At 37.9% G+C, this 11425-nt stretch overlaps 2 protein-coding genes across 2 annotated transcripts; both read left to right on the top strand.

Moving 5' to 3' along the window:
• Positions 1-1503: 1503 nt before the first annotated feature.
• On the top strand, positions 1504-4071 carry LOC308703614 (low choriolytic enzyme-like). The gene is made up of 9 exons (XM_081387272.1): positions 1504-1657; positions 1790-1820; positions 1897-1959; positions 2098-2250; positions 2330-2447; positions 2554-2732; positions 3276-3357; positions 3456-3577; positions 3776-4071. Exons 1-9 carry the CDS (start codon positions 1589-1591, stop codon positions 3778-3780), a joined length of 822 nt encoding a protein of 273 aa, XP_081243398.1. The 5' UTR covers positions 1504-1588; the 3' UTR covers positions 3781-4071.
• Positions 4072-8648: 4577 nt separating this feature from the next.
• Positions 8649-10974, top strand: LOC308700114 (uncharacterized protein). The gene is made up of 4 exons (XM_081381492.1): positions 8649-9084; positions 9447-9578; positions 9809-9946; positions 10092-10974. The coding sequence occupies exons 1-4, from the start codon at positions 9000-9002 to the stop codon at positions 10865-10867; spliced, it is 1131 nt and encodes a 376-aa protein (XP_081237618.1). The 5' UTR covers positions 8649-8999; the 3' UTR covers positions 10868-10974.
• Positions 10975-11425: the final 451 nt, after the last annotated feature.

Here is an 11425-nt window from a genome sequence, read left to right as displayed (position 1 = left end):
GAGCTCGGCCACCCCTTTGGCCACCCCTTTGGCCACCCCTCTCACAACTGCTGTTTCTGTCTCTTTTTTTATTGACAAAAATTGCGTTTTTTTAAAACGCTGAACCATCTCTTTAAGACCACAAAAAACGTGAGACTTTTCAGACGCACACTCCAACTTCACCTCAGCGCCAGGCGCAAGTCAAACGAGTGCGGAAATGTGCAAGTGCAGAGTGAGCTTCAGCAGAACATCAGACAGTGATATGCACATAGTAAATATAGAGTCAATCTTTCTCAACTGGTGGGTTGCAAGACCGTTTTGAGAAAGTCGAATAGTGTGAAGGCAACAACAAACGTAATTCTCTTTTTTTTTTTCTGATGCTACTTTTATTTTAGAAGATGCGTGTGAAAGCTGGTGACACTTCTGTCAGATGCTGAGATAAAGGGCGTTGTCCTTGTTCAGTTGGCTATCTTCGTTAAGATGAGATGTTGTCAGGAAAAATTCTGTTATGTGAGATCACAATATAAGGTAAACTGATATACATGTAATGTTTTAATGTCCAAATAAATGTGAGCACTGTGCATTTGTAGGCCTACTAGAGGCATTCATTTTGCGTTCATTTGTAAAGGACAAACAAAAATGGATAATTTTTAAATCCATAAAATAACTAATTTTACATTCTACCAACATTACATTATGAAAAACGTAACATTTTACATTATGTGCTGTTGACTTCCGCCTTGTTCACATCCTTGCACTTGGGGATTCAAAAGAGAACTTTTGGTTTCCTTTTTAATTTAGGTATAGAACTGTTGCGATTATTTATTTTGACAACTAATATAGAAAGTTAAACTTTTAGTTGACAAACTCAGAATTGGTTGAATAGTTCATTGATTATATCAAACGCATTGAAGGTTGAATAATCTTTGGACTACAGTATTTATCTGCATGTTATCTCATCCATGAAGATGCAACAATGTAGAACAAGCTATTGGAGATTTTGAGAACCAGAACCAAGATAACTGAGCAAGTTGAACTTTAGCTATAGTGTGTGCCCTTTTATTACTATTTAATTCATTTTAATATGAGGTGGTGGATAACAATAAAAAAATATAAAATTCACTCAGCATTCCATGATTCCTAATTCACTATCTCAATTACAATTAAGTACAAATTAACTTTATTCAGTTGTGTAGGCACTAAAACAGTCCAATACATAAATAATTTTTTATGATAAAATAATTAATATTTCTGTGCCACCCCAGACTGGTTGCTGGCCCTTGCCTGGCCACCCCTATGAAAAAATCCTGAAAGATATTACAAATTTTAGGAGCCACATAGGAAAGGGTACCTCCTCTTGTGGATTGGCAGACATCAACCCTACAAGATGTATTTACAACATTACAGCACAAATAAAGATCATTAATTCTAAACTGAATGACTCATTTGTACAAATATAAGCACGTGTCTGCTTTTAAACCATGTGGTATTTTAGCACTGGATTCATGAAGGCTGGGTTATTGCACAGATAAGGAAGTTAAGGCTCTCAGAAGAGTATATAACTGTCAGCCCTGTTTGACCCAGAACATTTTCTCAAAAAGCTCTCATCATGTACTTCTTGGTGGTGGTCATCTCTCTACTCCTGAGCTCCGTTCCTGCTCAGAGTCGTACTATTCAGGTGAGAACAGACAACAATATGTCATCAATATCTGAAATGTAAAATGATAACATCAGCGTCATCCCAGTGGGAGCGGCTTTTCATTTCTAAACACTGGTTTCTAATACACATTTGTTTAAAATTCTAAAACAGGATTTAATTGACAAGATCCCTGGGAAGACTGGTAAGATGCACAGAAAGAAAAAACGAATTTGTAATTTTGTAGTGTTTTATTAATAATTTACTGATTCACATCTCAGGTAACCTCACAAAGAAAGATGATATACCAGTGCCAACTATAATTGAAACCAACAAACATGCAGGTATGAGTTTGAAGGCTATATTGGCACATCTTTGGTGTAGCAGTTCATGGCAGATTCCTTGGCTCTCCTCATCATTTAAAACATTATATCACCAGAATCAACATACTGAATTATTGTGCATTATTCTATACCACGCAGGACTGGGACTGGATGAGCCTTTGATCATGTTTGGAGACATCGCCGTACCAAGCGGGCTCCAGAATGCAGATCCATGTACCGCTCGTGGGTGCAAATGGGACAGAAGCAGAGATGGATTAGTCTATGTGCCCTACGTCATCTCCAACCAGTATTGTAAGTGGCAATGTTAACTAAATTAGATATCATCTCATCGGTACCACATGTTCCGTTCAACAGTCTATTCCTTCCACAGCTCCACAGGAGAGAAGAGTGATTAAAACAGGTATGCAGTCCTTTGCAGAGGTTTCCTGCATTCGATTCGTACCTCATCAAGGACAGAGGAACTTTATTCACGTAAAGTCTAATTCTGGGTAAATCTCTGGATTCAGGGCTCCTTTCTATTCAATTTCTGTGTTTATAGTAAATGTGCTTTCCCTTCAGATAAATATACAACCTGATGTGTTATGTGGTCCACAGATGCTATTCATATGTGGGGCGCCAAAATGGAGGGCAGGTTGTTTCTCTCCAGCGTTTTGGGTGTGTCTATCACAAAATTGTGCAGCACGAACTCCTTCATGCTCTCGGGTTCCATCATGAACAGAACCGCAGTGACCGTGACAAACACATCCGAATCCTTTATCAGAACATCATTCCTGGTATTTTTGTTTACAATTCTTTGGACAAATGTTTGAAATTAGGCGGCATTCTGCTGGCAAACCTTTACAGAGCATGAGTTTTAAAAATGAGAATTCCATACACAGATTTCTGAAACATGATTCAAATTTTGCTGCATGAACGAAACATTTTAAATAGTAAAGCTTTTTATTTATATAGCACTTTTAAAAACTTTTTACCTTTTTAAATGTTTATAAAGTGTTTTTAACAAACAACAGAAAACATGTAAATATGTATTTAAAATATATAATAGCCTATATAAATATGAATATAAATAATATATTGCATAAATAATAGTACGGTATATAGAATGGAAAGTAAATTAATATTAAGAAGTGATTAAGACAGAGATAAAGATAAAAAAAAAAGATAAAATGGAACAAAAAAATAAGAAAAAAAATGCACAAAACATTGCATATTACATTTAGTCACAATTATTGTCTAGACTCTAGATTAAAGTTCACTGTGTTTTTACCAGGTTTACATTTACAGTCGTTAATACTTTCCTGTGCACTGTGTAACAGAAAGGCAGCACAATTTCCGTAAAGTAGACACCAACAATTTGGCTACCGTCTATGACTACAACTCTGTGATGCACTATTCAAGGTAAGCGGTCTTGTCAAATTTTTGGATTGTTTTTTGTGTGGATATGCTAAAAACGTAGTAAACAGTTTTTACTCTTGTTTCTTTGTGTGTGGTTTTAGGTACGCTTTCTCCAGGAATAATGAGCCGACCATGATTCCCATTCCGAATGCGAACGTTGTGATTGGTAAAGCTCGACAAATGGGCCGCAATGACATCCTACGCATTAACAGACTCTACTGCAGTACGTTCAGCTTTCCTGTCATTTGAATAAAATACATAATTTGTTATTCCTCGCTGAAAACTCCACCTTAGACCACTATGCTAAGCATGTCTAGCAGGCTGGTGGTCTTTATAGTGGGATTTATTATTAACTCTTTAATCACAACAAAATCATGTCTTTCATTTCATATTCATTGCTCCCCCCCCCCCCCCCCCTCAGGTTGAGAAACTGCTGCCGGGCTGTATGAAGAACGTGTCTGATGGAAAGGTTCAAAGTTATTTTTTAAGCTTTCATTTTCCTTTTTGCACATCATAGTGTCAAATGATTTTACTTATTTCATTAACATCCTAAAATCAGATACCTCTCAGTACATAAGATAATGAGAATAATTAATGATAATAAAAGATAATAATGTTCCAGTATCAGATGCTTGTGACAAATCAACAAAAGGAGCAAATAATGTGACCTCAAAATGTTCTTTAAAATAAGTAAAAATAAAATTCAACAGCAATATGATTGATGGCTTCTGGGTCTTTTTTTCCCCCTATTTTGGCAATCCTTTTTCAGTAGTAAAGCTGGTGAATGCAAGTGTTGTTGTCTTGATATTAATATCAAAAGAACGATTTCTGAAGGATCATGTGACACAGACGACTGGAGTAATGGCTGCTGAAAATTCAGCTTTGCCATCACATGAATAAATTAAATTTTAAAACACTTTAAAAGAGAAAAATAATTATTTTAAATTGTAATATTATTTCACAATTTTACCGTTTTTACTGCATTTTTGATCAATAATAAATAATGTGCTGCCTTGGTGAGCATAAGAGACTTCTAAAATGTGATTATTCCAAACTTTTGACCGGTATTAGTAAAATTATACTGATACTACAGTACAATAACCATAATAACGGCCAGGGCCGTGCACAGACCTTTTGAGGGGCATGTGCTGAAACTGAAAAAGGGCACCCCCCTCCCATTTTCAATAACACAAAATAATAGTCTCAAAAGCTTTAGATTTATTCACGATTAATAACAACCATAATAATAATAATATAGATAAACAGGGTTTTAAGGGCTTCTTTAAATCTAATTACAACAGCAACCTTCTGTGAGCCATGGATGTTGGTCTCTTGAAAATCTCTTTATTCACTACACTTTCCCTAAAATAAGCCAGCATTGAACAAAAATATATAAAATAGTGTGAAAAGTACAGCTGCAGTGAAAAGCATTTCTTAAGGATCACGTGACACTGAAGAGTACTGAACTGGAGTAAGGATGCTGAAAATGCAGCTTTGATCACATAAATCAATTACATTTTAAAATATATTAAAATAGAAAAGTTATTTTAAATTGTACAAATATTACACAATATTACTGTTTTTGCTGTATTTTGGATCAAATAAATGAAGCCTTGGAATGAATTAAATCATGAATTACATTCTGCATGATAACATAAAGATTTCACAGTGATCTTCTGTAATGTTTTTTTTTGTTACTACTACAACATTACTGTAGTAAAAACATTTTATACATGTGAGGACTAGAGTATAGAATTCGATTAAAATTCGATTAAAAAATTAGCTAGATAGCAAATACGTGCATATTAACAGCCTTGAATTAACCATAATTTAATATTATTACCATAACATGATTAGCCTAAATGTTAATAAATTAAGTGTATCAGCAATCATAAATCATAGAAGAAATTTCTTACCTCTTAGAAATATATGTTACCTAGGTGACAAGGATCACTCGTCGCTTTGAGTAAGCTCCAGTACAGGGGGCGCACCTGTTATGATTTTCCGATGGTAAAAAAACAAATTATATGTTGTTGTATTACTTATCAATATATAGTTTTTGACCAGCGAATGTGCAAATGTGCATTTTTTTTGTCAGTCATTAAAACGGCGCCGGCGGCATCATTACATTTTCATCAACAGGTTACAAACTAGTTTGTTGTAGCTAACGTATATAGGCCGGGCGCTCAGTTTATCCTGTTGTAAAATACATTTGGCCAAAATCGCATTTTTATAAAAGATGAAATGCTACTGTATGCACAGGCTATTTAAGTGTAGGCTATGTATTGGCTATGACTAGATGGCAAATGCTAGACCTCTCTCTCAGTCTCAGGCGACGTCCCACATGTCTCAGTCAGTGAGTCAGACATCAAATAAATAAAATATGAGCCTTTATAGACAGTGTTTTGTAGTATTTATTCAAACAACAAGATATTTATTAACCCTTCGCAAAATTTCGTTCAGCTGCTGTCTACTGTGCGGCTGCTGCGGAAATTCAGTTGATTCAGTGAATATAGAGGGGGCGGAGTTATCAGCTTACTGACAGCTTGAGGATCGAATAAGATTTACACAAGCTCGTTTTAAGAACTTTCATTGGCTAAATATTTGTAAAACAGACAGACAGGCGTAAAGGGTGACCAATAGCATTAATAATAAAAAGTAAAAAAATAAAAAACACCACCAAAAAAAAAAAGGGCACTTTGGAGTGTAAGGGCAAAAAGGGCATGTGCTCTGCACAGGTTGAGCCCTACCTGTGCACGTGCCTGATAACGGCAATGTTTTCAATCTTGAGTACATTACAGTTACACAATTAACCACAAGATGTCATGTTTAGTCATTTCCAAACCTTCTGCAGCTGCTAAAGACACAAACATTGTACATTTTGTGTAGTTTTTGAAAGGCACATTGTGAATCACACAAAGCACAAAACCAGATTTACCTCTTAATAAAAAAAAGTCACATAAAAGAACTCATTGATGGCCCTTCCTCTCAACATTGCATACATTTGACTGGTTGGAAGCATTGCTTTAGCACACGCAATGAGAGGAAAGGGATTTTGAGGATGACAGATGTTAAGTGTATAAATGACAGAACAATGTTGAGAAATGAAATTGATAGTGAATTGGCAATAGGTACAAATATAGTTTTAACAAGAGTGACTAAAAATTACATATCCCTTTGGAAACAGATGTGACCACCTCACTCTAGTGGACAAATATGAGTCAATTATAAGTTTGTGATTTGTAAAGTAAAACCTCTGCATGCCTCTTTAAAACGTATGAGCCCCTTTGAATGTAACAAGTAACAGATGCAAATGGGGAGAAGGAACAGGAATCAGTTGAGTGGAACACAGGCTATCAACATCAGGATAAAAGTGCGGGTGCGGGAATGTGCAAGTGCCGAGTGAGCTTCAGCAGAACATCAGACAGTGATATGCACATAGTAAATATAGAGTCAATCTTTCTCAACTGGTGGGTTGCAAGACCGTTTTGAGGAAGTCGAATAGTGTGAAGGCAACAACAAACGTAATTCTCTTTTTTTTTCTGATGCTACTTTTATTTTAGAAGATGTGTGTGAAAGCTGGTGACACTTCTGTCAGATGCTGAGATAAAGGGCGTTGTCCTTGTTCAGTTGGCTATCTTCGTTAAGATGAGATTTTGTCAGGAAAAATTCTGCTATGTGAGATCACAATATAAGGTAAACTGATATGTAATGTTTTAATGTCCAAATAAATGTGAGCACTGTGCATTTGTAGGCCTACTAGACGATAGGCATTCATTTTGCGTTCATTTGTAAAGGACAAACAAAAATGGATAATTTTTAAATCCATAAAATAACTAATTTTACATTCTACCAACATTACATTATGAAAAACATAACATTTTACATTATGTGCTGTTGACTTCACCCTTGTTCACATCCTTGCACTTGGGGATTCAAAAGAGAACTTTTGGTTTCCTTTTTAATTTAGGTATGATAGAACTGTTGCGATTATTTATTTTGACAACTAATATAGAAAGTTAAACTTTTATTTGACAAACTCAGAATTGGTTGAATAGTTCATTGATTATATCAAACGCATTGAAGGTTGAATAATCTTTGGACTACAGTATTTATCTGCATGTTATCTCATCCATGAAGATGCAACAATGTAGAACAAGCTATTGGAGATTTTGAGAACCAGAACCAAGATAACTGAGCAAGTTGAACTTTAGCTATAGTGTTTGCCCTTTTATTACTATTTAATTCATTTTAATATGAGGTGGTGGATAACAATAAAAAAATATAAAATTCACTCAGCATTCCATGATTCCTAATTCACTATCTCAATTACAATTAAGTACAAATTAACTTTATTCAGTTGTGTAGGCACTAAAACAGTCCAATACATAAATATTTTTTTATGATTAATATTTCTGTGCCACCCCAGACTGGTTGCTGGCCCTTGCCTGGCCACCCCTATGAAAAAATCCTGGCTCCGCCACTGACTGAAATAATCTGTAAGAGAACTTGGGTATGAGTTCGGCAATTGGCCATCATGGTGGTGATCATGACATCCGTGGCCATCGTGGTGATCGTGACCGTCATGGTGACGTCATATATATATAAATATATTTACATGATTTATGTGTATTTAAAGTTCTTTTTGTACTAGCTGTTGAGTAATGTTAGCAAATCCAAGACCTAGCATATTTTTTCCTGAGAAAAAAAAAAAAGTCATTACTGCAATACGTCATTACCAACACACAACTTCTTGTGATGGTAATGACAAGTGATGTGGTGGTAATGACATGTTCTGTGTCACTGTCTATATAATATTATGTGTTTATAAATTAAGTTAAAGAAGCATAATAGTTTTACAATGAAACTTAAGTGAGATGCCTTACTTCCTAAAACTATTTTTTCTTATTTTTTAACCAGAATGGCTCCCAAGAAATCAACTGAAAGGTCTAGAGATTATAGAAAAAAAACTGAAGGAAGATCCTGTAAAATATCAGCAGTACATTGACAGAGAAAAGGAAAGATACAAAAGAAGAAAAGAAACAGGAAGGCTTAAAGTAATCTCATTACTTTCAAAACAGGAGCAAAGACAGAAACGCAAATATTTTTTTTTTAAATGCAAAGCATTGAAAATAAGAAATAAAAGCTATGTAAACACTTGCATTTTTTGCAAGACTATAGTAGCCTATGTGTGTCCAATCGAGTAATCAAAAGTTCAACACTTGCAGTCTTTACGCCTAATAAGGAAATCCATCATGCAAGTAGACAAGTGGTCAAGTGCAAAGACCGCAAGTGTGGGTATTTGGACAAGGCATTATTCACAATAGGTTATTATTACGACATCTGGCGTGAACGCAGAGCTCCGTTCCACTCCTCCAAACCTAATCAAACACACCTGAACAAGCTAATCAAGGTCTTCAAGATGAGGCTACTTGAAGGTTACAGGCAGGTGTGTTTGATCAGGGTTGGAGTTGCCCAGACCTCCTTGAATCTTTAAAAACACGTATCTTTTATACAGTGATTTATGTTGCAGGAATCAGCAGCACATGTTTTCAGTGTAGTTTTGTGTGCTTCACTGTTCCCCCTGACTGACTAATTCAGTGCGTTTTCCAGCAGAGCTCATTTGTGAGATCACAGGTCAAAGGATGACAGCTCGAGTGTACTACTCGTTGAGAGTTGTTTTATTGTGCCTGTCTACATGGTTGTGCACAACACTTGCTGGAGTTGCGGGTGAGAAGATCTTTTAGCTTCATTATACAGTCTGAAGAAATGCGTAAACAAGTGCCTTACAAAATATGACTTCTCTTGAAAATTGCTACAGTACATTTAGTTGCAATAGTAAATTATAGTAAATAGTAAATTGTCTGTCTTCTATCTGCATTGTGCTTATTAGGCTACACACCTGACTTCTCTTTGTCTTTAAAACTGATTGACAGTTTAGTGATAAATGGAACTTATTCTTGATTATTTCTTTAAGCAGATGAATGCTTGCATATTTTCAAGTTTGAGACCTATATTTCAAAACCCCTGACTTCTAAATGCTGAAACCCTTACAACACTCCCTGGTCCCTTTTAACAATCCTCTTCTGTAGAGTCTGGTCAGTGTCCGGTAATGCTGACGGTCGTGCCGTCTCAACGAGGATGTACTTCTGATAGAGACTGCTCTGGAGAACATAAATGCTGTCTATTTCCCTGTGGGTCAGCGTGTGTGCCGCCTGTTTTCAGTGAGTTTCAATTAATGATGGATGCTAGAGGTCTCCCAAAAGAAACCCTGAAAATTTTCATTCAGACGTTGCTAGCAAACTTCACATATAATTCCAAAGAAACTGCAAGTAACACGTTGAACTAAACATTAAATTTTGAAGTAGAAAGGCTGAACTATATATAATTTATATTCAAACTGTAAATGAGACCTTCAGCATTCAGTGACGTTTTCTGTCATGTGTCTTCTTAGCAAAGCCAGGAGTGTGTCCAAGCACCAAAACTGGAGGAGGAAATTGTGCCAAGTTGTGTTACTATGACAGTGACTGTCCGGACAATGAGAAATGTTGCAGCAATGGGTGTGGACATCAGTGTATGGCTCCATTTACAGGTAGTTGTATTACATTACATCTAGTTATGGAGTAATTACCCCCCCCCCCTTGTCTTTTTATAGAGTAGTAGTGTCTTTTATAATTCTGTTGTCGTTCCTGATTTTGCTGAAATGACAGACTTAAAATGACTCTGTATCCCTGCAGTGAAGCCTGCGGCCGACCTGCCAAAGCCTGCAGTGAAGCCTGTGGCCTACCCGCCAAAGCCTGTAGCGAAGCCTGCGGCCGACCTGCCAAAGCCTGCAGTGAAGCCTGTGGCCTACCCGCCGAAGCCTGTAGTAAAGCCTGCAGTGAAGCCTGTGGCCTACCTGCCGAAGCCTGCAGTGTGGCCTGTGGCCTACCCACCGAAGCCTGCAGTGAGGCCTGTGGCCTACCCACCAAAGCCTGCAGTGAGGCCTGTGGCCTACCCACCGAAGCCTGCAGTGTGGCCTGTGGCCTACCCACCAAAGCCTGCAGTGAGGCCTGCGGCCGAACCGCCGATGCCTGCAGTGACGCCTGCGGCTGAACCGCCGATGCCTGCAGTGACGCCTGCCGCCGAACCGCCGACGCCTGCGGCCGAACCGCCGATGCCTGCAGTGACTCCTGCCGCCGAACCGCCGACGCCTGCGGCCGAACCGCCGATGCCTGCAGTGACGCCTGCCGCCGAACCGCCGACGCCTGCGGCCGAACCGCCGATGCCTGCAGTCACTCCTGCCGCCGAACCGCCAAAGCCTGCAGTGACACCTGCGGCCGAACGGCCACCGAACCACGGTCTGAGTGGGCATGAGTGGGCCGATCACCACGATGGCCACGGCGGTCATGGTGGCCACGACTGTCACGATGGCCATGGCGGTCACGATGGCCACGATCACCGCGATAGCCACGGCTGCCACGATCACCACGATGGCCACGATCACCACCATGATGGCCAATGTAAATCGTGACATTGATTTTGCCGAACTCATACCCAAGTTCTCTTACAGATTATTTCAGTGCTTTATTCGTATTGAATATTCCTTGTTTATCACCAAATAAATCTGGTTTAATAATGTTTTTGCTTGATTGGAGTTTTTGGTACAAAAATACATCTCCATTTCTGTGGATACATGTCCTTATCCTCTGTCAACAGAAGTGTTTCATCCTCTGTATAGTCAAGCAAGTTGGTTTATTCTGCCTAATCAGGGAAGGTTGTGTTAACGTTATCCTCTGCATGCCAGGGAGTCATTCTGTTTAGTAAGGGAAAATGCATCCTCTGCTCAATCAGGGAAGGTTAACAGCTTTTACAGTTCATGTTGAGGTTTATCCTCTTTGACAGGGAAGTACTGTCAGGAAAACATCACAAAGGTTAAAAGAAAAGCTACATTAATCCCAAACCACTGATAAATCAAGTGATCAGTTCAAATCACTGTTAGGACAGCACATGGATTCAATAGCATCTAAGTAAAAGTAAAAAAAAATAAAAATCTGGTCTTCACACAAAGTAGGCTCTGTTGAAAAATGGA

Source organism: Scardinius erythrophthalmus (assembly GCF_964197995.2).
Source record: "Scardinius erythrophthalmus genome assembly, chromosome: 1".
Classification (NCBI taxonomy): Eukaryota; Metazoa; Chordata; class Actinopteri; order Cypriniformes; family Leuciscidae; genus Scardinius; species Scardinius erythrophthalmus.
This window is presented reverse-complemented; position numbering and strand designations above follow the sequence as displayed.

Excerpts from the sequence above, each read along its gene's own strand:
- LOC308703614 (XM_081387272.1), top strand. The coding sequence starts at position 1,589 with ATGTACTTCTTGGTGGTGGTCATCTCTCTACTCCTGAGCTCCGTTCCT. Across the intron at positions 1,960-2,097 it reads TGAAACCAACAAACATGCAG|GACTGGGACTGGATGAGCCT; the intron begins GTATGAGTTTGA and ends TATACCACGCAG. Across the intron at positions 2,733-3,275 it reads TTATCAGAACATCATTCCTG|AAAGGCAGCACAATTTCCGT; the intron begins GTATTTTTGTTT and ends ACTGTGTAACAG.
- LOC308700114 (XM_081381492.1), top strand. The coding sequence starts at position 9,000 with ATGACAGCTCGAGTGTACTACTCGTTGAGAGTTGTTTTATTGTGCCTG. Across the intron at positions 9,085-9,446 it reads AACACTTGCTGGAGTTGCGG|AGTCTGGTCAGTGTCCGGTA; the intron begins GTGAGAAGATCT and ends CCTCTTCTGTAG. Across the intron at positions 9,947-10,091 it reads GTGTATGGCTCCATTTACAG|TGAAGCCTGCGGCCGACCTG; the intron begins GTAGTTGTATTA and ends GTATCCCTGCAG.